Source organism: Sebastes fasciatus, chromosome 21, assembly GCF_043250625.1.
Source record: "Sebastes fasciatus isolate fSebFas1 chromosome 21, fSebFas1.pri, whole genome shotgun sequence".
In the NCBI taxonomy this organism is placed as follows: Eukaryota; Metazoa; Chordata; class Actinopteri; order Perciformes; family Sebastidae; genus Sebastes; species Sebastes fasciatus.
The window spans coordinates 14,307,329-14,334,783 of NC_133815.1; the positions used below are offsets into that span (position 1 = coordinate 14,307,329).

General features: G+C 37.9%; 4 protein-coding genes and 2 pseudogenes across 4 annotated transcripts in view; 5 read left to right on the forward strand and 1 right to left on the reverse strand.

Moving 5' to 3' along the window:
* pkd1l1 (polycystin 1 like 1, transient receptor potential channel interacting) overlaps positions 1-27,455 on the reverse strand; it is a 63,660-nt gene that overhangs the window by 22,744 nt on the left and 13,461 nt on the right. The window contains exons 19-31 of the mRNA XM_074622725.1: positions 26,873-27,015; positions 25,755-25,875; positions 25,489-25,627; positions 24,864-25,056; positions 24,361-24,417; positions 23,881-24,270; positions 23,068-23,325; positions 22,874-22,987; positions 22,610-22,758; positions 21,771-21,871; positions 21,106-21,304; positions 20,881-20,964; positions 20,323-20,530 (exon numbers count right to left, since the gene is read on the reverse strand). Coding sequence (XP_074478826.1) covers positions 20,323-20,530; positions 20,881-20,964; positions 21,106-21,304; positions 21,771-21,871; positions 22,610-22,758; positions 22,874-22,987; positions 23,068-23,325; positions 23,881-24,270; positions 24,361-24,417; positions 24,864-25,056; positions 25,489-25,627; positions 25,755-25,875; positions 26,873-27,015 — 2,156 coding nt within the window. The remainder of the gene's footprint in view (positions 1-20,322; positions 20,531-20,880; positions 20,965-21,105; positions 21,305-21,770; positions 21,872-22,609; positions 22,759-22,873; positions 22,988-23,067; positions 23,326-23,880; positions 24,271-24,360; positions 24,418-24,863; positions 25,057-25,488; positions 25,628-25,754; positions 25,876-26,872; positions 27,016-27,455) is intronic.
* On the forward strand, positions 272-3,267 carry LOC141760053 (uncharacterized). The gene is made up of 9 exons (XM_074622698.1): positions 272-618; positions 734-775; positions 981-1,043; positions 1,503-1,544; positions 1,629-1,691; positions 2,125-2,187; positions 2,548-2,676; positions 2,984-3,032; positions 3,243-3,267. The coding sequence occupies exons 1-9, from the start codon at positions 333-335 to the stop codon at positions 3,265-3,267; spliced, it is 762 nt and encodes a 253-aa protein (XP_074478799.1). The 5' UTR covers positions 272-332.
* On the forward strand, positions 3,931-8,881 carry LOC141759779 (uncharacterized). Its single transcript, XM_074622119.1, has 9 exons — positions 3,931-4,324; positions 4,440-4,481; positions 5,436-5,498; positions 6,418-6,480; positions 6,752-6,814; positions 7,604-7,645; positions 7,730-7,792; positions 8,151-8,279; positions 8,586-8,881. Exons 1-9 carry the CDS (start codon positions 4,039-4,041, stop codon positions 8,867-8,869), a joined length of 1,035 nt encoding a protein of 344 aa, XP_074478220.1. The 5' UTR covers positions 3,931-4,038; the 3' UTR covers positions 8,870-8,881.
* LOC141760014 (uncharacterized) lies at positions 9,624-12,637 on the forward strand (annotated as a pseudogene).
* Positions 13,315-16,446, forward strand: LOC141760054 (uncharacterized; annotated as a pseudogene).
* Positions 16,916-19,944, forward strand: LOC141759782 (uncharacterized). Its single transcript, XM_074622125.1, has 6 exons — positions 16,916-17,221; positions 18,232-18,294; positions 18,599-18,640; positions 18,729-18,791; positions 19,151-19,279; positions 19,579-19,944. Exons 1-6 carry the CDS (start codon positions 16,936-16,938, stop codon positions 19,860-19,862), a joined length of 867 nt encoding a protein of 288 aa, XP_074478226.1. The 5' UTR covers positions 16,916-16,935; the 3' UTR covers positions 19,863-19,944.

The window sequence follows — 27,455 nt, forward strand, 5'->3', positions numbered from 1 at the left end:
CTTTATAACCTACGTCTGGGAAATCAAACCATACACACTTAGACTGAAATTCCACAAACGGTATTGTGCTCATGATCATTAAACAATAATGTTATTTTAAAAGCATGCATTATGAATTAATTTAATAGAACATCATTCTAACTATTTGTCGTTTACTTTAAAATCAGCTCAGTGTTCAAGGATCTTTTGAGGTATTTTTAAATTTGTTATCAAAGACACCTGTTTAATTCTCATACGCCTCTTCAGTGACCTGTTTTACGTGTATATAAAGAAGGAAAATGAGCGAGACGTGTCAGACTGCATCTCGCTGTCTAAACAGGTGATATTTCAGAATGAGGAGTGCTGCAGTTTGTCTGGCGTTGCTGTTCTGTCTGCAATGGACATGGGCTCAGAGTGAGAGAGGAGGGGAGACAGGGAACGATATCATCCAGGCAGATGGAGGGAACAACAATATAGAGGTTCAATCTGAGCTTCAGGGTGATCAGAGCAGCAGCCAGACCAGCATCACCCCTGACATCTGGGCTGAGCTGAAGGAGCTGAGAGACATGGCCATCGAACAAAAGGTGGAGCTGAGGTACAGCAAGAGCAAGATCGAGAAGCTGGAGCAAGATAATACAGGTGACACATTTAATAAAACAAACTGATTGTCAGTCACATAGTGCGACACAGATTCATGCAATGTTCATTAATGGCACTGATTACTTTAAGGACTAATTTATTGCTTTAATCCCAGCCACACAGGCCAGACTGACAGCCAGTGAAAGCAAGAATGCAGGTAAACATTTACATCTGTTTACTTTCATAAAATGAATTCATATTTGTGACAGTTTCCTATTTGGTCAACCTCCAAAATAAAAAGTATGTCTTTAAGGTTTGCAGTGTGTACTGTGTGTATCTATTGAGATTACGATATAAGACTCATAATAAACCTTTTGGTGGAAAAGCTACTTCACAATGAAAAACATTAAATGTGTTCACAGTTTTAGAGGCCAGAATGAGCGCCAATGAAAATGTGATCAAGGAGCTCCAGAGAGAGAACATAGGTAAGCTACAAAATCTAAATGTATAATTTGGCATAATACTGTATGTTATGCAATGACAATATACTTAGTGAGACAAAGAAAAGGGTCAGGGCATAATTAACCTTTTGGTGGAAAATGTTTTTGCAGTATTGGGGGCCAGAATAATCTTCATCATTTCATCCTGTTAGACATTTCTGTGAAATTGTCATAATTAGTGTTGAATTCTTGAGTTATGGCCAAAAACATGTTTTGTGAGGTCACAGAGACTTTGACCTTTGACACCCAAATTCTAATCAGTTAATCATTGAGTCCAACTGGACGGTTGTGCCAAATTTGAAGAAATTTCCTCCAGACGTTCCTAAGATATCGCGACGGATGGACAATCCAAAAACATAACGCCTCCACAATAACATTTACTTTTGAGGTTTTACATCCGGTTGTTGAACTAATCTATTCATTAATTGTTTTCCTTTATTGCAGATCTTCTGGCTAGAGTAACAGCAAGCGAAAATAAGAACACAGGTAGGATTACAAAGTGATCAATGAAAAATATGAAAACTGAAAAATAAATTTCTATTTTACGATAAAAATGTTAAATGTGTTCAGTATTGGAAACCAGAATGAGCTCCAGTGAAAACGAGGTGGAGGAGCTCAAGAGAGAGAACATGGGTAAGTTACAAAAACATAATTAAAGGTGCTATTGATAAAATTCAGCCATTATATCTCGCACCCTCCCTCACCCGTTCCTTTGCTCATTTATCCGTTTTTTCCACACTAACTGATGACCCAGAGATACCACGTGATACCAACGTCGTTTTACTATTGGCTCACAAGCCTTGTTAGAAATGGGAACCAAACGTCAGATATCTTCCACAGAGATAAACAAAACATTAATTTTGGACCTGCCAAAAATTTTAAAATGATCACAATCATTAAACATAATCTATTTATTATTTTTTTTCCCTTGATTGCAGATCTTCTGGCTAGAGTAACAGCAAGCGAAAATAAGAACACAGGTAGGATTACAAAGTGATCAATGAAAAATTTGAAAACTGACAAACATAATTCTATTTTACGATAAAAATGTTAAATGTGTTCACAGTATTGGAAACCAGAATGAGCTCCAGTGAAAACGAGGTGGAGGAACTCAAGAGAGAGAATGCAGGTAAGTTACATGAACCATTATTAAAAGTCAAAATGTCATATTATGTTAGTAGTGAGGATAGAACTGGTAACTAATGAGCATATTCAGAGCAGCAAAATGCAGAGTGATTTCAATATTTATAACTACTGTTAATAAATTCAGCAGAAGTGATGTTATTCAGCTGTTACTGATTCTACTGGAATTCAAAGCCTGCTGGATATCAGCCTCCAAATGACTGCAGTGTCACTAAGCTGTATGGTTGAATATCATTATGTCAATGAGGAAAAACATTTTTCAACACAGTACATGAAAAAGGTACATTTGTTCATAGACTGTAAATCAGTGAAGTTTTCTCTATGTGCATCTTCTACATTTCCACAGACCGTCCAAAGGTGGCGTTTTCAGTTGGTCTTACTGACGCAAGACAGATTGGACCCTTCAATACTGACACCACACTTAAGTTCAGTAAAGTCTTCACCAATATCGGCCAGGCCTACAACCCAACTACAGGTACACAGCTCTTTCACCTACACACATATTATGTATGGCCAGGTGCGTCAGCACATTGGCGCGTTGCTATTTAAATGGCAAATTCAGCAAATTTGAGAAGCGAGCGTTTTTCTGCTGAGGAAACAGATCTGCTTGTGCATACAAGGCAACAAAACCAAACCTAGAGCTTTTGGCGAGAAACACACTGATATAGCCAGACCAAAGCAATTCGAAAATGCTTCCTAGTGAATTAACAGAAGACATAATTCAATAGTGAGAAGGGTGAAAGACAGTTCTGACTCCTCGCTGAATTTCTCCTTTGTTGCAGGTATCTTCACAGCCCCAGCCAGAGGAGCCTACTACTTCAGATTCAATGGGTGGGGTTCATTACATTCAACCTATATGAGTATTACACTGTATCACAATGACAAGATAATAACTAGAGGTTACGATGCAAATGATAACTTAGGTTATGTCTCTTTGTCTAATGGATTTGTTCTTCAACTGGAAAAGGGAGATGTGGTCTACATGGTTCTGCACTCAGGCTATCATGTTTTTGATGATACGTATAATCGTACCACTTTCAGCGGATTTCAGCTTTTTGCTCTGTGAAGTCAGCTGTAAAACACCCAGTCCATTTTTATTAAGTTTCAACATCACACTATTAAAAATATGTGTGCTAAATAAATCAAGATAACTGCTTGTATGTGTTTATTTTTGTCTTGTTACATGAAGAAGACAGGTATTACGATAAGAAAGTCCTCTGACAATAACAAACAAAGTCTACACAGTTTGAAAACATGTTAAGTTCTAGTGTTAATAAATATGAATCAGATGTCATATTTACTTTTATAGTAGCACAACATTATTCCATGAGTCCATCCATGCACCAAACCTCATCAGAGCCATATAGAAGAAATTAAAACTGTTTCATGAAGGGAGTCAAACACTTAACTCTGTGCTGCTTACTGTCAGAATATCCTAGTATATATATACATATATATATAGGATATTTAAATCCACATAAGAAGAACAATCTCCTAACTTAACTCTTTATAACCTAAGTCTGGGAAATCAAACCATACACACTTAGACTGAAATTCCACAAACGGTATTGTGCTCATGATCATTCAACATTAATGTTATTTTAAAAGCATGCATTATGAATTAATTTAATAGAACATCATTCTAACTATTTGTCGTTTACTTTAAAATCAGCTCAGTGTTCAAGGATCTTTTGAGGTATTTTTAAATTTGTTATCAAAGACACCTGTTTAATTCTCATACGCCTCTTCAGTGACCTGGTTTACGTGTATATAAAGAAGGAAAATGAGCGAGACGTGTCAGACTGCATCTCGCTGTCTAAACAGGTGATATTTCAGAATGAGGAGTGCTGCAGTCTGTCTGGCGTTGCTGTTCTGTCTGCAATGGACATGGGCTCAGAGTGAGAGAGGAGGGGAGACAGGGAACGATATCATCCAGGCAGATAGAGGGAACAACAATATAGAGGTTGAATTTGAGCTTCAGGGTGATCAGAGCAGCAGCCAGACCAGCATCACCCCTGACATCTGGGCTGAGCTGAAGGAGCTGAGAGACATGGCCATCGAACAAAAGGTGGAGCTGAGGTACAGCAAGAGCAAGATCGAGAAGCTGGAGCAAGATAATACAGGTGACACATTTAATAAAACATACTGATTGTCAGTCACATAGTGCTGCACAGATTCATGCAATGTTCATTAATGGCACTGATTACTTTTAGGATTAATTTATTGCTTTAATCCCAGCCACACAGGCCAGACTGACAGCCAGTGAAAGCAAGAATACAGGTAAACATTTACATCTGTTTACGTTTATAAATATATATAAAATGAATTCATATTTGTGACAGTTTCCTATTTAGTAAACCTCCAGAGTAAAATGTAAGTACGTCTTTAAGGTTTGCAGTGTGTACTGTGTGTATCTAGTGAGATTTAGATATAAGACTCATAATAAACCTTTTGGTGGAAAAGCTACTTCACAATGAAAAACATTAAATGTGTTCACAGTTTTGGAGGCCAGAATGAGCTCGAGTGAAAATGTGATCAAGGAGCTCCAGAGAGAGAACATAGGTAAGTTACAAAATCTAAATGTAAAATTTGGCATAATACTGTATGTTATGCAATGACAATATACTATAAGTGAGACAAAGATAAGGGTCAGGGCATAATTAACCTTTTGGTGGAAAATGTTTTTGCAGTATTGGGGGCGAGAATAAGTGCCAGTAACAACAAGGTGGAAGAACTCAGGAGAGACAATACAGGTCAGCTATAATAATGGTATATTATGTTAAAAATGAAAACCTATTTAGTGAGGCAATGATCGTAGTGAAGTTTACAGTTAAACTTTTGTAACTTTTCACAGTTTTGGAGGCCAGAATGAACACCAGTGAAAATGCGGTCGCAGAGCTCAAGAGAGAGAACATGGGTAAGTTACAAAAACATAATTAAAGGTGGACGGTTGTGCCAAATTTGAAGAAATTTCCTCCAGACGTTCCTAAGATATCGCGACGGATGGACAATCCAAAAACATAATGCCTTCGCAATAACATTTACTTTTGAGGTTTTACATCCGGTTGTTGAACTAATCTATTTATTAATTGTTTCCCTTTATTGCAGATCTTCTGGCTAGGGTAACAGCAAGTGAAAAAAAGAACACAGGTAGGATTACAAAGTGATCAATGAAAAATATGAAAACTGAAAAATAAATTTCTATTTTACGATAAAAATGTTAAATGTGTTCAGTATTGGAAACCAGAATGAGCTCCAGTGAAAACGAGGTGGAAGAGATCAAGAGAGAGAACATGGGTAAGTTACAAAAACATAATTAAAGGTGATAACAAGCTGAATAACATTCAGCCACTATATCTCGCACCCTCCCTCACCCGTTCCATTGCTCATTTATCTGTTTTTTCAACACTAACTGACGACCCAGAGATACCACGTGATACCAACGTCGTTTTACTATTGGCTCACAAGCCTTGTTAGAAATGGGAACCAAACGTCAGATATCTTCCACAGAGATAAACAAAACATTAATTTTGGACCTGCCAACATTTTTAAATGATCACAATCATAATATTTTTTTTTCAGGAAGAACCATACTTTTATTCGGTACCTTTCTAAAAGCTCTGTGGATGTATTGTGTTTTTTTTTTTTTAATATTCGTCTAAATAAAAATGTTATCAATAAGACCTTTAACTAGATAACCGCCTCGTGGTTGTATGACTCCACCAACCAGTCAAGGTGCCGTTTATATCCATGACCAAAATGTCATCACTTCATAATTTTATCCTGTTAGACATTTCTGTGAAATTGTCATAATTAGTGTATGAATTCTTGAGTTATGGCCAAAAACATGTTTTGTGAGGTCACAGTGGCTTCGACCTTTAACACCTAAATTCTAATCAGTTAATCATTGAGCCCAACTGGACGGTTGTGCCAAATTTGAAGAAATGTCCTCCAGACGTTCCTAAGATATCGTGTTCACAAGAATAGACGGATGGACAATCCGAAAACATAATGCCTCCGCAATAACATTTACTTTTGAGGTTTTACATCCGGTTGTTGAACTAATCTACTTGTTAATTTGTCCCTTTATTGCAGAGCTTCTGGCGAGAACAACAGCAAGCGAAAATAAGAACACAGGTAGGTTAACAAAGTGATCACTGAAAAACATAACAAACATATTTCTATTTTACGATAAAAATCTGAAATGTTTTCACAGTATTGGAAACCAGAATGAGCTCCAGTGAAAACAAGGTGGAGGAGCTCAAGAGAGAGACTGCAGGTAAGCTACATGAACCATTAAAAAGTAAACATTGTCTATTATGTTAGAACACGTGTTGTTGTGTAAAACTCTCTCAGATGTTATGTCCAAAAGTGAGAAAAAAAAAGTAAAGATATATTAAGCATCAACAAGTTCAACATATTGATGAGATGTACATCTGGTAGTTGATCAACTAGTTGTAATTATTAGGATTACAAAGTAATCAACAGAAAATGTGAAAAAACTGACGATCATAATTCTATTTTACGATAAAAATGTTAAATGTGTTCAGTGTTGGAAACCAGAATGAGCTCCAGTGAAAACGAGGTGGAGGAGCTCAAGAGAGAGAACATGGGTAAGTTACAAAAACATAACTAAAGGTACTACTGATAACATTCAGCCACTATATCTCGCACCCTCCCTCACCCGTTCCATTGCTCATTTATCCGTTTTTTCCACACTAACTGACGACCCAGAGATACCACGTGATACCAACGTCATTTTACTATTGGCTCACAAGCCTTGTAATAAATGGGAACCAAACGTCAGATATCTTCCACGGAGATAAACAAAACATTAATTTTGGACCTGCCAAAAATTTTAAAATGATCACAATAATAATATTTTTTTTTCAGGAAGAACCATACTTTTATTCTGCACCTTTCTAAAAGCTCTGTGGATGTAGTATTATTTTTTTAAATATTCATCTACATAAAAATGTTATCAAAAAGACCTTTAACTAGATAACCGCCTCGTGGTTGTATGCCTCCATCAACCAGTCAAGTTGCCGTTTACATCCATGTCCAAAATGTCATCACTTCATAATTTTATCCTGTTAGACATTTCTGTGAAATTGTCATAATTAGTGTATGAATTCTTGAGTTATGGCCAAAAACATGTTTTGTGAGGTCACAGTAGCTTTGACCTTTGAGACCTAAATTCTAATCAGTTAATCATTGAGTCCAACTGGACGGTTGTGCCAAATTTGAAGAAATTTCCTCCAGACGTTCTTAAGATATCGTGTTCACGAGAATAGACGGATGGACAATCCGAAAACATAACGCCTCTGCAATAACATTTACATTTGAGGTTTTACATCCAGTTGTTGAACTAATCTATTTATTAATTTTTCCCTTGATTGCAGATCTTCTGGCTAGAGTAACATCAAGCGAAAATAAGAACACAGGTAGGATTACAAAGTGGTCAAAGAAAAATGTGAAAACTGACAGACATAATTCTATTTTACAATAAAAATGTTAAATGTGTTCAGTGTTGGAAACCAGAATGAGCTCCAGTGAAAACAAGGTGGAGGAGCTCAAGAGAGAGAATGCAGGTAAGTTACATGATCCATTATTAAAATCAAAATATCATATTACGTTAGCAGTGAGAATGGAATTTGTAAACTAATGAGCATATTCAGAGCAGCAAAATGCACAGTGATTTCAGTATTTATAACTACTGTTAATAAATTAAGCAGAAGTGATGTTATTCAGCTGTTACTGATTCTACTGGAATTCAAAGCCTGCTGGATATCAGCCTCCAAATGACTGCAGTGTCACTAAGCTGTATGGTTGAATATCATTATGACAATGAGGAAAACTATTTTCAACACAGTACATGTACAGGTACATTTGTTCATAGACTGTAAATCAGTGAAGTTTTCTCTATGTGCATCTTCTACATTCCCACAGACCGTCCAAAGGTGGCGTTTTCAGTTGGTCTTAATAACGCGGGAACTACTGGACCCTTCAATACTGACACCACACTTAAGTTCAGTAAAGTCTTCACCAATATCGGCCAGGCCTACAACCCAACTACAGGTACACAGCTCTTTCACCTACACACATATTATGTATGGCCAGGTTTGTCTGCTTATTGGCGCGTTGCTATTTAAATGGCAAATTCAGCAAATTTGAGAAGCGAGCGGTTTTCTGCAGGTAACAGATCTGCTTGTGCATACAAGGCAACAAAACTAAACCCAGAGCTTTTGGAGAAAAACGCACTGATATAGCCGGACCAAAGCAATTCGAAAAAAATTTCCTACTGAATTAACAGAAGACATAATTTAATAGTGAGAAGGGTGAAAGACAGTTCTGACTCCTCGCTGAATTTCTCCTTTGTTGCAGGTATCTTCACAGCCCCAGCCAGAGGAGCCTACTACTTCAGATTCAATGGGTGGGGTGCAACATATTCAACTGCTATATATATTTCACTGTATCACAATGACAAGATAATTGCTAGAGGTTCAGATGCAAATGATAACACAGGTTATGTCTCTTTGTCTAATGCATTTGTTCTTCAACTGGAAAAGGGAGATGTGATCTACATGGTTCAGATGTCAGGCTATCATATTTTTGATGATTCGTTTAATCGTACCACTTTCAGTGGATTTCAACTTTTTGCTCTGTGAAGTCAGCTGTAAAACACCCAGTCCATTTTCATTAAGTTTCAACATCACACTATTAAAAATATGTGTGCTAAATAAATCAAGATAACTGTTTGTATGTGTTTATTTTTGTCTGGTTACATGAAGAAGACAGGTATTACGATAAGAAAGTCCTCTGACAATAACAAACAAAGTCTACACAGTTTGAAAACATGTTAAGTTCTAGTGTTAATAAATATGAATCAGATGTCATATTTACTTTTATAGTAGCACAACATTATTCTATGAGTCCATCCATGCACCAAACCTCCTCAGAGCCATATAGAAGAAATTAAAACTGTTTCATGAAGGGAGACAAACACTTAACTCTGTGCTGCTTACTGTAAGAATATCCTAGTATATATATATATATATAGGATATTTAAATCCACATAAGAAGAACAATCTCCTAACTTAACTCTTTATAACCTAAGTCTGGGAAATCAAACCATACACACTTAGACTGAAATTCTATTAACGGTATTGTGCTCATGATCATTCAATTTTAATGTTATTTTAAAAGCATGCATTATGAATTAATTTAACAGAACATCATTCTAACTGTTTGTCGTTTACTTTAAAATCAGCTCAGTGTTCAAGGATCTTTTGAGGTATTTTTAAATTTGTTATCAAAGACACCTGTTTAATTCTCATACGCCTCTTCAGTGACCTGTTTTACGTGTATATAAAGAAGGAAAATGAGCGAGACGTGTCAGACTGCATCTCGCTGTCTAAACAGGTGATATTTCAGAATGAGGAGTGCTGCAGTCTGTCTGGCGTTGCTGTTCTGTCTGCAATGGACATGGGCTCAGAGTGAGAGAGGAGGGGAGACAGGGAACGATATCATCCAGGCAGATAGAGGGAACAACAATATAGAGGTTCAATTTGAGCTTCAGGGTGATCAGAGCAGCAGCCAGACCAGCATCACCCCTGACATCTGGGCTTAGCTGAAGGAGCTGAGAGACATGGCCATCGAACAAAAGGTGGAGCTGAGGTACAGCAAGAGCAAGATCGAGAAGCTGGAGCAAGATAATACAGGTGACACATTTAATAAAACAAACTGATTGTCAGTCACATAGTGCTGCACAGATTCATGCAATGTTCATTAATGCCACTGATTACTTTTAGGACTAATTTATTGCTTTAAACCCAGCCACTGTTCACTTTTATAAATATATATATATACATATATATATAAAATGAATTCATATTTGTGACAGTTTCCTATTTGGTCAATCTCCAAAGTAAAAAGTATGTCTTTAAGGTTTGCAGTGTGTACTGTGTGTATCTAGTGAGATTACGATATAAGACTCATAATAAACCTTTCGGTGAAAAAGCTACTTCACAATGAAAAACATTAAATGTGTTCACAGTTTTAGAGGCCAGAATGAGCGCCAATGAAAATGTGATCAAGGAGCTCCAGAGAGAGAACATAGGTAAGTTACAAAATCTAAATGTATAATTTGGCATAATACTGTATGTTATGCAATGATAATATACTATAAGTGAGACAAAGATAAGGGTCAGGGCATAATTAACCTTTTGGTGGAAAATGTTTTTGCAGTATTGGGGGCGAGAATAATCTTCATCATTTTATCCTGTTAGACATTTTTGTGAAATTGTCATAATTAGTGTATGAATTCTTGAGTTATGACCAAAAACATGTTTTGTGAGGTCACAGAGGCTTTGACCTTTGACACCAAAATTCTAATCAGTTAATCATTGAGTCCAACTGGACGGTTGTGCCAAATTTTAAGAAATTTCCTCCAGAAGTTCCTAAGATCATGTTCACGAGAATAGACGGATGGACAATCCAAAAACATAATGCCTCCGCAATAACATTTACTTTTGAGGTTTTACATCCGGTTGTTGAATTAATCTATTTATTAATTGTTTCCCTTTATTGCAGATCTTCTGGCTAGAGTAACAGCAAGCGAAAATAAGAACACAGGTAGGATTACAAAGTGATCAATGAAAAATGTGAAAACTGACAAACATCATTTTATTTTACGATAAAAATGTTAAATGTGTTCAGTGTTGGAAACCAGAATGAGCTCCAGTGAAAACGAGGTGGAGGAGCTCAAGAGAGAGAACATGGGTAAGTTACAAAAACATAATTAAAGGTGCTATTGATAACATTCACACACTATATCTCGCACCCTCCCTCACCCGTTCCATTGCTCATTTATCCGTTTTTTCCACACTAACTGACGACCCAGAGATACCACGTGATACCAACGTCGTTTTACTATTGGCTCACAAGCCTTCTTAGAAATGGGAACCAAACGTCAGATATCTTCCACAGAGATAAACAAAACATAAATTTTGGACCTGTCAAAAATTTTAAAATGATCACAATCATTAAACATAATCTATTTATTATTTTTTTTCCCTTTATTGCAGATCTTCTGGCTAGAGTAACAGCAAGCGAAAAATAAGAACACAGGTAGGATTACAAAGTAATCAACAGAAAATGTGAAAAAACTGACGATCATAATTCTATTTTACGATAAAAAAGTGAAATGTGTTCACAGTATTGGAAACCAGAATGAGCTCTAGTGAAAACGAGGTGGAGGAGCTCAAGAGAGAGAATGCAGGTAAGTTATATGAACCATTATTAAAAGTCAAAATGGCATATTATGTTAGCAGTGAGAATGGAATTAGTAAATTAATGAGCGTAGTCAGAGCAGCAAAATGCAGAGTGATATCAATATTTATAACTACTGTTAATAAATTCAGCAGAAGTGATGTTATTCAGCTGTTACTGATTCTACTGGAATTCAAAGCCTGCTGGATATCAGCCTACAAATGACTGCAGTGTCACTGTGCTATATGGCTGAATATCATTATGTCAATGAGGAAAATATTATTTCAACACAGTACATGAAAAAGGTACATTTGTTCATAGACTGTAAATCAGTGACGTTTTCTCTATGTGCATCTTCTACATTCCCACAGACCGTCCAAAGGTGGCGTTTTCAGTTGGTCTTTCTGACGCGGGACAGATTGGACCCTTCAATACTGACACCACACTTAAGTTCAGTAAAGTCTTCACCAATATCGGCCAGGCCTACAACCCAACTACAGGTACACAGCTCTTTCACCTACACACATATTATTTATGGCCAGGTGTGTCTGCACATTGGCGCGTTGCTATTTAAATGGCAGATTCAGCAAATTTGAGAAGCAAGCGGTTTTCTGCTGAGGAAACAGATCTGCTTGTGCATACAAGGCAACAAAAACCAAACCAAGAGCTTTTGGCGAGAAACACACTGATATAGCCGGAACAAAGCAATTAGAAACATGTTCCTATTGAATTAACAGAAGACATAATTTAATAGTGAGAAGGGTGAAAGACAGTTCTGACTCCTCGCTGAATTTCTCCTTTGTTGCAGGTATCTTCACAGCCCCAGCCAGAGGAGCCTACTACTTCAGATTCATTGGGTTGGGTGTATTAACTTCAACTTCTATAGGTATTACACTGTATCACAATGACAAGCTAATTACTAGAGGTTACAATGCAAATGATGACACAGGTTATGTCTCTGTGTCTAATGCATTTGTTCTTCAACTGGAAAAGGGAGATGTGGTCTACATGGTTCAGATCAAAGGCTTTCCTATTTTTGATGATTTGAATAATCGTACCACTTTCAGTGGATTTCAGCTTTTTGCTATGTGAAGTCAGCTGTAAAACACCCAGTCCATTTTTATTAAGTTTCAACATCACACTATTAAAAATATGTGGGCTAAATAAATCAAGATAACTGCTTGTATGTGTTTATTTTTGTCTGGTTACATGAAGAAGACAGGTATTACGATAAGAAAGTCCTCTGACAATAACAAACAAAGTCTACACAGTTTGAAAACATGTTAAGTTCTAGTGTTAATAAATATGAATCAGATGTCATATTTACTTTTATAGTAGCACAACATTATTCCATGAGTCCATCCATGCACCAAACCTCCTCAGAGCCATATAGAAGAAATTAAAACTGTTTCATGAAGGGAGTCAAACACTTAACTCTGTGCTGCTTACTGTCAGAATATCCTAGTATATATATACATATATATATAGGATATTTAAATCCACATAAGAAGAACAATCTCCTAACTTAACTCTTTATAACCTAAGTCTGGGAAATCAAACCATACACACTTAGACTGAAATTCCACAAACGGTATTGTGCTCATGATCATTCAACATTAATGTTATTTTAAAAGCATGCATTATGAATTAATTTAATAGAACATCATTCTAATTATTTGTCGTTTACTTTAAAATCAGCTCAGTGTTCAAGGATCTTTTGAGGTATTTTTAAATTTGTTATCAAAGACACCTGTTTAATTCTCATACGCCTCTTCAGTGACCTGTTTTACGTGTATATAAAGAAGGAAAATGAGCGAGACGTGTCAGACTGCATCTCGCTGTCTAAACAGGTGATATTTCAGAATGAGGAGTGCTGCAGTTTGTCTGGCGTTGCTGTTCTGTCTGCAATGGACATGGGCTCAGAGTGAGAGAGGAGGGGAGACAGGGAACGATATCATCCAGGCAGATGTAGGGAACAACAATATAGAGGTTCAATTTGAGCTTCAGGGTGATCAGAGCAGCAGCCAGACCAGCATCACCCCTGACATCTGGGCTTAGCTGAAGGAGCTGAGAGACATGGCCATCGAACAAAAGGTGGAGCTGAGGTACAGCAAGAGCAAGATCGAGAAGCTGGAGCAAGATAATACAGGTGACACATTTAATAAAACAAACTGATTGTCAGTCACATAGTGCTGCACAGATTCATGCAATGTTCATAATGGCACTGTTTACTTTAAGGACTAATTTATTGCTTTAATCCCAGCCACACAGGCCAGACTGACAGCCAGTGAAAGCAAGAATGCAGGTAAACATTTACATCTGTTCACTTTTATAAATATACATATATATATAAAATGAATTCATATTTGTGACAGCTTCCTATTTAGTAAACCTCCAGAGTAAAATGTAAGTACGTCTTTAAGGTTTGCAGTGTGTGCTGTGTGTATCTAGTGAGATTTAGATATAAGACTCATAATAAACCTTTTGGTGGAAAAGCTACTTCACAATGAAAAACATTAAATGTGTTCACAGTTTTGGAGGCCAGAATGAGCTCGAGTGAAAATGTGATCAAGGAGCTCCAGAGAGTGAACATAGGTAAGTTACAAAATCTAAATGTATAATTTGGCATAATACTGTATGTTATGCAATGATAATATACTATAAGTGAGATAAAGAAAAGGCGAATGGAATAATTAATCTTTTGGTGGAAAATGTTTTTGCAGTATTGGGGGTGAGAATAAGTGCCAGTAACAACAAGGTGGAAGAACTCAGGAGAGACAATACAGGTCAGCTATAATAATGGTATATTATGTTAATGAAAACATATTTAGTGAGGCAATGATCAAAGTGAAGTTTACAGTTAAACTTTTGTAACTTTTCACAGTTTTGGAGGCCAGAATGAACACCAGTGAAAATGCGGTCGCAGAGCTCAAGAGAGAGAACATGGGTAAGTTACAAAAACATAATTAAAGGTGGACGGTTGTGCCAAATTTGAAAACATTTCCTCCAGACGTTCCTAAGATATCACGACGGATGGACAATCCAAAAACATAATGCCTCCGCAATAACATTTACTTTTGAGGTTTTACATCCGGTTGTTGAACTAATCTATTTATTAATTGTTTCCCTTTATTGCAGATCTTCTGGCTAGAGTAACAGCAAGCGAAAATAAGAACACAGGTAGGATTACAAAGTGATCAATGAAAAATGTGAAAACTGACAAACATAATTCATCTTTACAATAAAAATGTTAAATGTGTTCAGTGTTGGAAACCAGAATGAGCTCCAGTGAAAACAAGATGGAGGAGCTCAAGAGAGAGAACATGGGTAAGTTACAAAAACATAATTAAAGGTGCTATTGATAACATTCAACCACTATATCTCGCACCCTCCCTCACCCGTTCCATTGCTCATTTATCCGTTTTTTCCACACTAACTGACGACCCAGAGATACCACGTGATACCAACGTTGTTTTACTATTGGCTCACAAGCCTTGTTAGAAATTGGAACCAAACGTCAGATATCTTCCACAGAGATAAACAAAACATTAATTTTGGACCTGCCAAAAATGTTAAAATGATCACAATCATTATACATAATCTATTTATAATTGTTTTCCCTTTATTGCAGATCTTCTGGCTAGAGTAACAGCAAGCGAAAATAAGAACACAGGTAGGATTACAAAGTGATCAATGAAAAATTTGAAAACTGACAAACATAATTCTATTTTACGATAAAAATGTTAAATGTGTTCACAGTATTGGAAACCAGAATGAGCTCCAGTGAAAACGAGGTGGAGGAGCTCAAGAGAGAGAATGCAGGTAAGTTACATGAACCATTATTAAAATCAAAATATCATATTATGTTAGCAGTGAGAATGGAATTTGTAAACTAATGAGCATATTCAGAGCAGCAAAATGCAGAGTGATTTCAGTATTTATAACTACTGTTAATAAATTAAGCAGAAATAGTTTTATTCAGCTGTTACTGATTCTACTGGAATTCAAAGCCTGCTGGATATCAGCCTCCAAATGACTGCAGTGTCACTAAGCTGTATGGTTGAATATCATTATGTCAATGAGGAAAACTATTTTTCAACACAGTACATGAAAAAGGTACATTTGTTCATAGACTGTAAATCAGTGAAGTTTTCTCTATGTGCATCTTCTACATTTCCACAGACCGTCCAAAGGTGGCGTTTTCAGTTGGTCTTACTGACGCGAGACAGATTGGACCCTTCAATACTGACACCACACTTAAGTTCAGTAAAGTCTTCACCAATATCGGCCAGGCCTACGACCCAACTACAGGTACACAGCTCTTTCACCTACACACATATTATGTATGGCCAGGTGTGTCAGCACATTGGCGCATTGCTTTTTCAATGGCAGATTCAACAAATTGGAGAAGCGAGCGCTTTTCTGCTGAGGAAACGGATCTACTTGTGCATACAAGGCAACAAAACCAAACCTAGAGCTTTTGGCGAGAAACACACTGATATAGCCGGACCAAAGCAATATGAAAAAATGTTCCTACTGAATTAACAGAAGACATAATTCAATAGTGAGAAGGGTGAAAGACAGTTCTGACTCCTCGCTGAATTTCTCCTTTGTTGCAGGTATCTTCACAGCCCCAGCCAGAGGAGCCTACTACTTCAGATTCATTGGGTGGGGTTCATTACTTTCAACCTATATGAGTATTACATTGTATCACAATGACAAGATGATTACTAGAGGTTACGATGCAAATGATGGCGGAGGTTATGTCTCTTTGTCTAATGCATTTGTTCTTCAACTGGAAAAGGGAGATGTGGTCTACATGGTTCTGGACTCAGGCCATCATATTTTTGATGATGCGTATAATCGTACCACTTTCAGTGGATTTCAACTTTTTGCTCTGTGAAGTCAGCTGTAAAACACCCAGTCCATTTTTATTAAGTTTCAACATCACACTATTAAACATATGTGTGATAAATAAATCAAGATAACTGTTTGTATGTGTTCATTTTTGTCTGGTTACATGAAGAAGACAGGTATTACAATAAGAAAGTCATCTGACAAAAACAAACAAAGTCTACACAGTTTGAAAAAATGTTAAGTTCTAGTGTTAGTTAATATCTCCTAACTTAACTCTTTATAACCTACGTCTGGGAAATCAAACCATACACACTTAGACTGAAATTCCACAAACGGTATTGTGCTCATGATCATTAAACAATAATGTTATTTTAAAAGCATGCATTATGAATTAATTTAATAGAACATCATTCTAACTATTTGTCGTTTACTTTAAAATCAGCTCAGTGTTCAAGGATCTTTTGAGGTATTTTTAAATTTGTTATCAAAGACACCTGTTTAATTCTCATACGCCTCTTCAGTGACCTGGTTTACGTGTATATAAAGAAGGAAAATGAGCGAGACGTGTCAGACTGCATCTCGCTGTCTAAACAGGTGATATTTCAGAATGAGGAGTGCTGCAGCTTGTCTGGCGTTGCTGTTCTGTCTGCAATGGACATGGGCTCAGAGTGAGAGAGGAGGGGAGACAGGGAACGATATCATCCAGGCAGATAGAGGGAACAACAATATAGAGGTTCAATCTGAGCTTCAGGGTGATCAGAGCAGCAGCCAGACCAGCATCACCCCTGACATCTGGGCTGAGCTGAAGGAGCTGAGAGACATGGCCATCGAACAAAAGGTGGAGCTGAGGTACAGCAAGAGCAAGATCGAGAAGCTGGAGCAAGATAATACAGGTGACACATTTAATAAAACAAACTGATTGTCAGTCACATAGTGCGACACAGATTCATGCAATGTTCATTAATGGCACTGATTACTTTTAGGACTAATTTATTGCTTTAAACCCAGCCACACAGGCCAGACTGACAGCCAGTGAAAGCAAGAATGCAGGTAAACATTTACATCTGTTTACTTTCATAAAATGAATTCATATTTGTGACAGTTTCCTATTTGGTCAACCTCCAAAATAAAAAGTATGTCTTTAAGGTTTGCAGTGTGTACTGTGTGTATCTATTGAGATTACGATATAAGACTCATAATAAACCTTTTGGTGGAAAAGCTACTTCACAATGAAAAACATTAAATGTGTTCACAGTTTTAGAGGCCAGAATGAGCGCCAATGAAAATGTGATCAAGGAGCTCCAGAGAGAGAACATAGGTAAGCTACAAAATCTAAATGTATAATTTGGCATAATACTGTATGTTATGCAATGACAATATACTTAGTGAGACAAAGAAAAGGGTCAGGGCATAATTAACCTTTTGGTGGAAAATGTTTTTGCAGTATTGGGGGCCAGAATAATCTTCATCATTTCATCCTGTTAGACATTTCTGTGAAATTGTCATAATTAGTGTTGAATTCTTGAGTTATGGCCAAAAACATGTTTTGTGAGGTCACAGAGACTTTGACCTTTGACACCCAAATTCTAATCAGTTAATCATTGAGTCCAACTGGACGGTTGTGCCAAATTTGAAGAAATTTCCTCCAGACGTTCCTAAGATATCGCGACGGATGGACAATCCAAAAACATAACGCCTCCACAATAACATTTACTTTTGAGGTTTTACATCCGGTTGTTGAACTAATCTATTCATTAATTGTTTTCCTTTATTGCAGATCTTCTGGCTAGAGTAACAGCAAGCGAAAATAAGAACACAGGTAGGATTACAAAGTGATCAATGACAAATGAGAAAACTGACAAACATAATTCTATTTTACAATAAAAATGTTAAATGTGTTCAGTGTTGGAAACCAGAATGAGCTCCAGTGAAAACGAGGTGGAGGAGCTCAAGAGAGAGAACATGGGTAAGTTACAAAAACATAATTAAAGGTGCTATTGATAAAATTCAGCCATTATATCTCGCACCCTCCCTCACCCGTTCCATTGCTCATTTATCCGTTTTTTCCACACTAACTGATGACCCAGAGATACCACGTGATACCAACGTCGTTTTACTATTGGCTCACAAGCCTTGTTAGAAATTGGAACCAAACGTCAGATATCTTCCACAGAGATAAACAAAACATTAATTTTGGACCTGCCAAAAATGTTAAAATGATCACAATCATCATACATAATCTATTTATAATTGTTTTCCCTTTATTGCAGATCTTCTGGCTAGAGTAACAGCAAGCGAAAATAAGAACACAGGTAGGATTACAAAGTAATCAACAGAAAACGTGAAAAAACTGACAAACATATTTCGATTTTACAATAAAAAAGTGAAATGTGTTCACAGTATTGGAAACCAGAATGAGCTCCAGTGAAAACGAGGTGGAGGAGCTCAAGAGAGAGAATGCAGGTAAGTTACATGAACCATTATTAAAAGTCAAAATGTCATATTATGTTAGCAGTGAGAACGTAAATAGTAAACTAATGAGCATATTCAGAGCAGAAAAATGCAGAGTGATTTCAGTATTTATAACTACTGTTAATAAATTAAGCAGAAGTGATGTTATTCAGCTGTTACTGATTCTACTGGAATTCAAAGCCTGCTGGATATCAGCCTCCAAATGACTGCAGTGTCACTAAGCTGTATGGCTGAATATCATTATGTCAATGAGGAAAACTATTTTCAACACAGTACATGTACAGGTTCATTTGTTCATAGACTGTAAATCAGTGAAGTTTTCTCTATGTGCATCTTCTACATTCCCACAGACCGTCCAAAGGTGGCGTTTTCAGTTGGTCTTACTGACGCGGGAACTATTGGACCCTTCAATACTGAAACCACACTTAAGTTCAGTAAAGTCTTCACCAATATCGGCCAGGCCTACAACCCAACTACAGGTACACAGCTCTTTCACCTACACACATATTATGTATGGCCAGGTGCGTCAGCACATTGGCGCGTTGCTATTTAAATGGCAAATTGGAGAGGCGAGCGTTTTTCTGCTGAGGAAACGGATCTACTTGTGCATACAAGGCAACAAAACCAAACCTAGAGCTTTTGGCGAGAAACACACTGATGTAGCTGGGCCAAAGCAATTAGAACAAATGTTCCTACTGAATTAACAGAAGACTTAATTTAATAGTGAGAAGGGTGAAAGAGAGTTCTGACTCCTCGCTGAATTTCTCCTTTGTTGCAGGTATCTTCACAGCCCCAGCCAGAGGAGCCTACTACTTCAGATTCAACGGGTGGGGTGTATTAAATTTCACTTATATAAGAATTTCACTAAATCACAATGACAAGATAATTACTAGAGGTGACGATGCAAATGATGACGGAGGTTACGTCTCTTTTTCTAATGCATTTGTTCTTCAACTGGAAAAGGGAGATGTGGTCTACATGGTTCTGCACAAAGGCTATCATATTTATGATAGTTCGTTTAATCGTACCACTTTCAGTGGATTTCAACTTTTTGCTCTGTGAAGTCAGCTGTAAAACACCCAGTCCATTTTTATTAAGTTTCAACATCACACTATTAAACATATGTGTTTGCTAAATAAATCAAGATAACTGTTTGTATGTGTTCATTTTTGTCTGGTTACATGAAGAAGACAGGTATTACGATAAGAAAGTCCTCTGACAATAACAAACAAAGTCTACACAGTTTGAAAACATGTTAAGTTCTAGTGTTAATAAATATGAATCAGATGTCATATTTACTTTTATAGTAGCACAACATTATTCTATGAGTCCATTCATGCACCAAACCTCATCAGAGCCATATAGAAGAAATTAAAACTGTTTCATGAAGGGAGACAAACACTTAACTCGGTGCTGCTTATTGCAAGAATATCCTATTATCAAAGTACTTGACAACATTTATGTGCAGTAGAAAGCAATGTGACAAATGCAGCTGGTTTAAAGGAACAAAAAGCAGCCTTACCTTTGCACTCATACAGGCTGCAGAGCAGAGACCAGTGTGGATTGTAACAGCATAGAGATATGGGTCACACGGGGAGTTGTCAGAGAGGTAGTGGACTCTCCGATTCGCCTCGGAGGCGACATCAGCTCTCTTACACACCACCAACCACGGGATGTACAGGCACACACAGAGCACCAGCACTCCCAGTACTGTCAGATCCCCGGTCACACTGAAGTGACAGAGAGGGAGAGAGAGCAGAATGACTGAGTGATTAAATGTCTGCTTCTCATTGTATAAATGCCAGATTTTAAAAAAGCGTCTGGCCTGCAGTGGTTTGACTTTTGAAAACTAGAGCCAATGAAAATGTGGGACATTGTCTCAATATGTAGGACGTGGGACAAGGGATAAAGATGCTGTGCAGTCCCTTGTAAAGTGGGACACCTGGTCACCCCTATGTGTGTCATACTGGACCATTATTCCAAAATCCAAGGTCCAAGTTACTACTGCAGTTTAAGTATCCAACATATTTTGTTTTCTCTGGTTAAATACATCATCCAAGTCTAAGGAGAATGGGGTCACCTTAGAAATGGGTCCAGGCCGGTTGTGTCATGGCTGTTCTGGATCTGCTTCTGCACCACAGTCAGCGGCCTCAACTGGTGACAACTGAGACAAACAGCAAACACCAACAAGTAAGAAGTGATTCATTTACGTGAATCCTCCCTATGTACAGTTATTTCTAACATGTGTGTTTCCCTCAGAGAAGGTCTCACGTTCTCATGCCCACATGCTTAATCCATGCCTTACCTGCAGTTGACTGCAGTAGTTGTGTCTGCTTGTTGTGTCTTGCAGCCGTGGTGTGTCCAGGCCCCCTGGTGGCCGTCCCAGGACAAACACATGCTGGTGTCCACTGTGAGACTGTAGCTGACCTGTTCACTCAGGTGCTTGAGTTTGGGTCCTTTCCCAAAATCAGCATTCAACAGGGCCAGGTGACCAACCCCTGCAGCTAGAAGTTTTAAGTAATTTCAACACAAGTAAATATTAGATGGATAGATAGATGGATAGAGTACTTTATTAATCCCATTGGGAAAGGGTACAATTGTGTTCTTAGACACTTCATTTATTAATCATCTTTGTCTTTTCACTAAAACACAGCAAATAGGCTTTTAACGTTTTGATTATCAACACTGATTCGTCAATGTTAGTCAGTTATTAACTGATGAGTTTTATTGTATCATTATTTATCTTTTGTTCTGTTTTGTATGCGTTTTCGTGTTGAGTTTTGTGTATTTGTATAAATACCCATCTAGGTACAGCATAGCAAATTAGCTTAGGCTATAATGCTGTGAATGTGGCATTGGTCCACGCTGTATACTTGTCACTATGAAAATATAAATAAATAAATAAATACAAAGTCATGTAATAACAGGTATTGCATTACATTAGACACATGGAACCAAGGAATTTCTTACCACTGAGGTAGGATGGGGGCAGAGTGAAACGGGTGGTGTTGCTCTCCCAGTGGTGAATCCTGTGCAGATGGTGCATGCTGGGAGTCGGCCTCTCAAACATCCTGCCACAACAGAGACTCTTGGTTTGACCTTTTACTCAAAAACTAATTCAAATTATTAGATTGTGTTCATAGACTGTATATAAGAAGTGGACGTAGTCACCATGACGTCACCCATTTGTTTGTGGACTGCCGTTTTGAAGCCTTGAGTTCTACATTTTGGCTGTCGGTATCATGTTTTTTTGCAACCAGAAGTGACACGAGAGGGTGGAGCTAAGTAGACATAAGCTAAGTAGTTTTTAAGCAACCAAAATGTTACAATTAACTTTCTTGAACTGAAAACACACTGTGAAAGGGTTAAAGTTTTACGACGAAAACATGGACAACTCCCAGAGCGGACAACGCCGTGATAGTGACCTGTCAATCACAAGGTAGCCACGCCCTAAAGCATACCCTACTTTATGGTATTTGACTCTAAATAGGACCACAATTTACTAAATGAACATCATGCTGTATTGAAGAAGACTTGAAACTAGCGATTGAGACCATAAAATCATGTTTACAATGTTTACTGAGGTAATAAATCAAGTGAGAAGTAGGCTCATTTTCTCATAGACTTCTAAACAATCTGACTTCTTTTTGTAACCAGAGGAGTCGCCTCCTGCTGGCTATTAGAAAGAATGCATGTTTAAGGCATCACTTCTCAGACTCGGAGGTAGCCACCTGATTGTGTTATTATGTTACTCTAACTATCAGATGATAATGGCTATAAAACAACAACCCAAATCACTGTGAGTCTACCTGAATAGCAGCATGATGGGAAACGCCTTGTTGAGCGGCGGCGTGAACGCCACACTCAGCTGGATGGCCTGCTGCAAGTGCTCCTGGGTAATGTTGAAGGTGTGGTAGTTGACCTGGCTGCGTAGAAGGACGTATTCGGGCACAGAGCTCTTCTGCAGAATGGACGTGATCACATGGTCACCCACTTTCATTTAGCAATGTGCTTTGCTGTTGTAATATGGTGCAAAGGGAGTCAACTTGCAGAAAGAAGAAATACAGTCATACGTTTCTTGGTGGTTGTTGCAGCTCGATGTTTATGGGCTGAATGAGGGAGCGAACAGGGATCTTTCTCCTCGTGCTGCACTTGTACAGACTCAGGTCAACCACTGGTCCACTCAGCTGGAAATCAGCAGAGGAAAATGAGAGCAATGCCTTGCCGTTTAATCACTCAGAGTCATCATACTGTATGCCAGTCTCACCGTTCCAGGATCGTGGGCCCAGGTGTAAGGGCTGTGGGTGAGCTCAGTCAGCATGCTGAGCACACATGGTTGATGCGGTCTGCTCTCAGTCTCTGTACTGCCATGAACAAACAGAAGCTGGATCAGGGAGGCAGGCATGTAGAAGGTGGTTGAGTCACCGCTGATGACTGAGAAGGTTTGGTTTTGGTATGTGGCATATAAGGCGAGAAGACCAGTGCTGACTCTGTGCTCCTCAACCTTGTGGATCAGGATGTACTTCTGAAAAGAAGAGATTGATAGTAAAAAGATAAATTGAAGTACAAATATGAAAATGTGTTAGTTCATGTGTAGATATCGTAGACTGTATATAAAGATGGACGACGCATCTACACTTCCTGCCATCTTGAGATTTTGACGTGATTTGCAGTCAGAGTCTGCACAGTAGTGATCGGGCGGTGGAGCCGTAGTATCAAGGTCACCCATCCAAACCAATCGTGAGCTGAGCACGACCGCAGCTTGTCAGCGAGAGAGACTCACAGCTGCCAATCATGACGTCTCGCCCCCTTTTTATAGCATCAAATAACTAATTAAAACCAAACTTATCAGAAAACACTTGAACAAATATCAGCGTGATAAGAACTACCTAAAACGACAGAAACTATATTTGGGAAAAATATATTTGACGTGTACTTTGACTTTTTAGTTCGGCCCATGTCCTATCCGCTAACATTAAGGGCGTGCGATTTCTGACCTATACTGCAGCCAGCCACCAGAGGGCGATCAAGATGTTTTGGCTTCACTTTTGGGGAGCTGTCATTCCGTCCATCTTTATATACAGTCTATGGTAGATATGCACAAGAGCATGTTTGTCTCTTCTCTCACCAGCATCAGGTGTGTAGCAGTCTGCAGAATATCAGCTACAAGCCGCGCCGCCTGCTTTGTTGAAATCGATCCTACTCGTCTGATGTAAACACCACTGGATGAGTCCTGTATTCCATCGTGTGGGTCTGATTCTAATGCCTGTGTAATGTCAGCACTGGTGGACGTTTCTGTTGTGAAGTTATTACTAGTGACGGCAGCTTGCAGGCTGTATGAGAGCAGGGCCACCAGGGTGTTGAGTGTCTTCTGCTCCAGAAAGTACCAGACTGGAGCACTGGACTCCAAAAACTGCTCTGAGATGACCTGAACGTGAACTGTCACTCGTCTTGCACTCGCTAATGTCACCTAAACAGGATAAAGTGTTGTATTAGAAACAATTTTTTATCTTTCAACATCTAATAGTGTCTCTTTGTCAATGAAAGGAAACACACTTACCTGACTTGTAACTTCTAAAAGGTTTTTCAGAATGCAGATGTTGTCCACCATCGATGCCTAGGATTAAATGAAATGTTATAAAAGGTGGAAAAGTTTGTTGAAATCTAACTGTGATATATGATAATTTAGATAAATTCTTAAATGTTAACCCAGTTTCTGTGTACTTGAACTTTTGTGTTTTCATTTCTTGATGTACCGGTTAGTTATAAAACGCACTAAATTTGTATTATATATAATAATATAATTGATATTATTTGTTTCCTGTGGCCTTTAATAAACAGCAACTTTACTCGTGATTACACCGGCTTATGTTCTTCTCTTAACCCTAGACTACAAAGGGATGTAACATTGAGAAACAGGAATACAGAGTAGATGATAGATTTTTTGCAATCAAAAAATGTGGTTCTGTCAATCTTGAGATGTAATATACTGTAGGTCTGTATGTGTCTGTGTGTGTGTGTGTGTGTGTGTGTGTGTGTGTGTGTGTGTGTGTGTGTGTGTACCTGTCCACTGCTCTCGAGCTCACACACCATGCAAATGAGCACATTGCGTGTGCGTCTCTGTGCGTGTGTGTTGGCCTCGGTGTCCAGGCTGAGTCTGTTCAGGATGCTGGAGAGGAGACTGATGTAGTTACGAATCTCCACACTGTTTCCAATCCGCACCAGAGCTGACAGGTTCCTCAGACCTGACTCTGAGCTGGAGAGAGAGAGAGATATTAATAACACAACAATATACTGTATAAATAGTAACTTATTAAAATATACACCAACTCCAGACATGATGGTAACACAAAAGTTGACATAATTAAAGGTATATTAAGTATTGATAAATATCTTGATAGCCATCAAAAAGTTATTAGCTACAACTTATATAGACTTTATAAATAATGTCTTATTAGAAGGTGTTGCTAGGTTATGAAAATACAATAAATTGATAAGATTTTAAATAATTTCAGAGTCAGTCTTCTCAAAATGTAAATTGTCTCTCCATATGTAAACTCCAGCTTTCTGGCACTCAAAATATGCCATTGCAATTGTCCACTATGCTCTGCAAAAACTATTGTTGCCTGAGCTATAGTATAGTACACAGAGTAACCCTGCAATATAGACCTAATATGGTGATTCTTACAGCTCCAGATCAGGATCAAGATGGGAAGAAAAAGAAGAAGAGGTGTCTATGAAGAAGCTTGGTTGGACTCGGACGGTGACAGGACAGGGTTTAGTGGCCGTTCCATACGTGCTGCTTCTGATCTCTGTGTAAATTGTTACTACAAGCACAAAAATTAATCACTCAATTACTTAAAAGGAACTATCTGCAATAAGTTGTCATGATAGTGCAACCCTTGTGTGCAATATAAAAGTTATAAATCAGGGTGTCTGTGTGTTTGAGTTTACCTTTATAATCATTACTGGGGTCACCAGAAGGAAGGCTGAAATAGTACTGGAAGTCTCTCCCCTGATACAGCATCCTGGGAGGTCTGTCTCCTACACTGATGCTGTACTTGTACAGTAAGTCCTTAAGCACATACACACATACACATGTGAGTGTTGACATGCTGAGAACAGTGTAAACAAATCAAAGCTGGAGTGAAAAGGTGGATACATTTGTAGTTTGTCAAGGGTGTACTTCTTTCTGTGCATGTTGTTTAGTAAAATATAAAGATTTGCCATTTATAAAAAATGAAAACTTTCCCAGTAAATTGTATGGGTAATTATTAAGTATGAGGTAGTAAAGAAAAGACCCCAGATAAGAAGGTATGATTACATTTTTGTCAATCATGACATCTCAGCATGTACTTTAGGTACCTTAAAGGTACAGTGTGTTGGATTTGGAGACATCCAGTGGTGTGGTTGCAGATTACAACCAACTGAATGACGCTCCATTTACTTTTCCCTTTCCAAGGCTGTGGTAAAGTGAGCCACTGCAAAACTGTGGTAACACCATTTACCGCCATCCTTACCATAATAACACTACTTTAGGAGCAACGGAAGTCAGACGGCGACTGGCGGTACCACAGTTTTGCACCCTGCGGCTCACGTAACCACAGTTTCACAAGCATGTCGGAGAATACGGTGGCCTTCAGGTAACGTAAAAACATGAAAGGCTCTTTCTAGAGCCAGTGTTTGGTTTGTCTGTTCTGGGCTACCGTAGAAACATGGCGGAGCAACATGACGCACTCTATATGTATATATAATATTATACTCCATTTCTGCTAATAGATCCCCCCCAAAAGTTACACACTGTTCCTTTAAATTATCTAGCGATTGAGAGTACTCTTTAAGACTACAAATACATAAAGTGTACAAAGATAAACACTCTCCCCGTTAAAGCAGTCAAATTTGTCTCTCTATTAAACTTTTTTCCCGTACTAAAAAAATACTTGGAAATGGCTCACATACAAAGGACCTTAAATAACACGCATCTGGTTCAGTATGCACAGGGCCAAAAAAGTAATACGATTATGAGAGTGTGTATGTGTGTGTGTGTGTTTACTGTAAGAGACAGTGTATACCTCTTTCCCTGAGGTGCAGAAGATGCTGAAGTGTGTATATAACTCCATTCCTTTGACTGGTTGCACTTGGCACATCACGCCTTTTGGAGCAGGGTTGGTTTTTAAGAATAGCTGAGTCCGGCCCAGAAAACTATTATGAGATTCTGAGTACAAAAGGTAACAATTATATTAGCATCCAGATCCATCCCTTCAATTTTCATTAGAAAAATAAAAAGATGGGCTAACATAGGACTGATGTTGTCATTATTATTTTAAGTTTAGACACCAAATGTGGCCCCAAACCCAGAAAACCACATTACATCTATCCTGCATCACAATTAGAATAGAAATATTAGATTTTAGGGCTGGGCGATATGGCCAAAATCTTCTATCACAATATAGGTAATTTTTCATATTTTTATAACAATATATATCATGATATAGCATGTTTTATGGTAATTCAATAAATACATATTCTATATGAAATAACCACATAGTAAAGCCTATTTTTGTATACTCCTGTTTGAATTAAATACTTGACAAATAAAAAGTACTGAGTATTTTCTTATTTTAAGAACTTGAGTGCAAAATAAACATAACATTT

Excerpts from the sequence above, each read along its gene's own strand:
- LOC141759782 (XM_074622125.1), top strand. The coding sequence starts at position 16,936 with ATGAGGAGTGCTGCAGCTTGTCTGGCGTTGCTGTTCTGTCTGCAATGG. Across the intron at positions 18,295-18,598 it reads GCTCAAGAGAGAGAACATGG|ATCTTCTGGCTAGAGTAACA; the intron begins GTAAGTTACAAA and ends CCTTTATTGCAG. Across the intron at positions 19,280-19,578 it reads GGCCTACAACCCAACTACAG|GTATCTTCACAGCCCCAGCC; the intron begins GTACACAGCTCT and ends CCTTTGTTGCAG.
- LOC141760053 (XM_074622698.1), top strand. The coding sequence starts at position 333 with ATGAGGAGTGCTGCAGTTTGTCTGGCGTTGCTGTTCTGTCTGCAATGG. Across the intron at positions 619-733 it reads GCTGGAGCAAGATAATACAG|CCACACAGGCCAGACTGACA; the intron begins GTGACACATTTA and ends CTTTAATCCCAG. Across the intron at positions 2,188-2,547 it reads ACTCAAGAGAGAGAATGCAG|ACCGTCCAAAGGTGGCGTTT; the intron begins GTAAGTTACATG and ends ACATTTCCACAG.
- LOC141759779 (XM_074622119.1), top strand. The coding sequence starts at position 4,039 with ATGAGGAGTGCTGCAGTCTGTCTGGCGTTGCTGTTCTGTCTGCAATGG. Across the intron at positions 4,482-5,435 it reads CAGTGAAAGCAAGAATACAG|TATTGGAAACCAGAATGAGC; the intron begins GTAAACATTTAC and ends AAATGTGTTCAG. Across the intron at positions 5,499-6,417 it reads GATCAAGAGAGAGAACATGG|TATTGGAAACCAGAATGAGC; the intron begins GTAAGTTACAAA and ends ATGTTTTCACAG.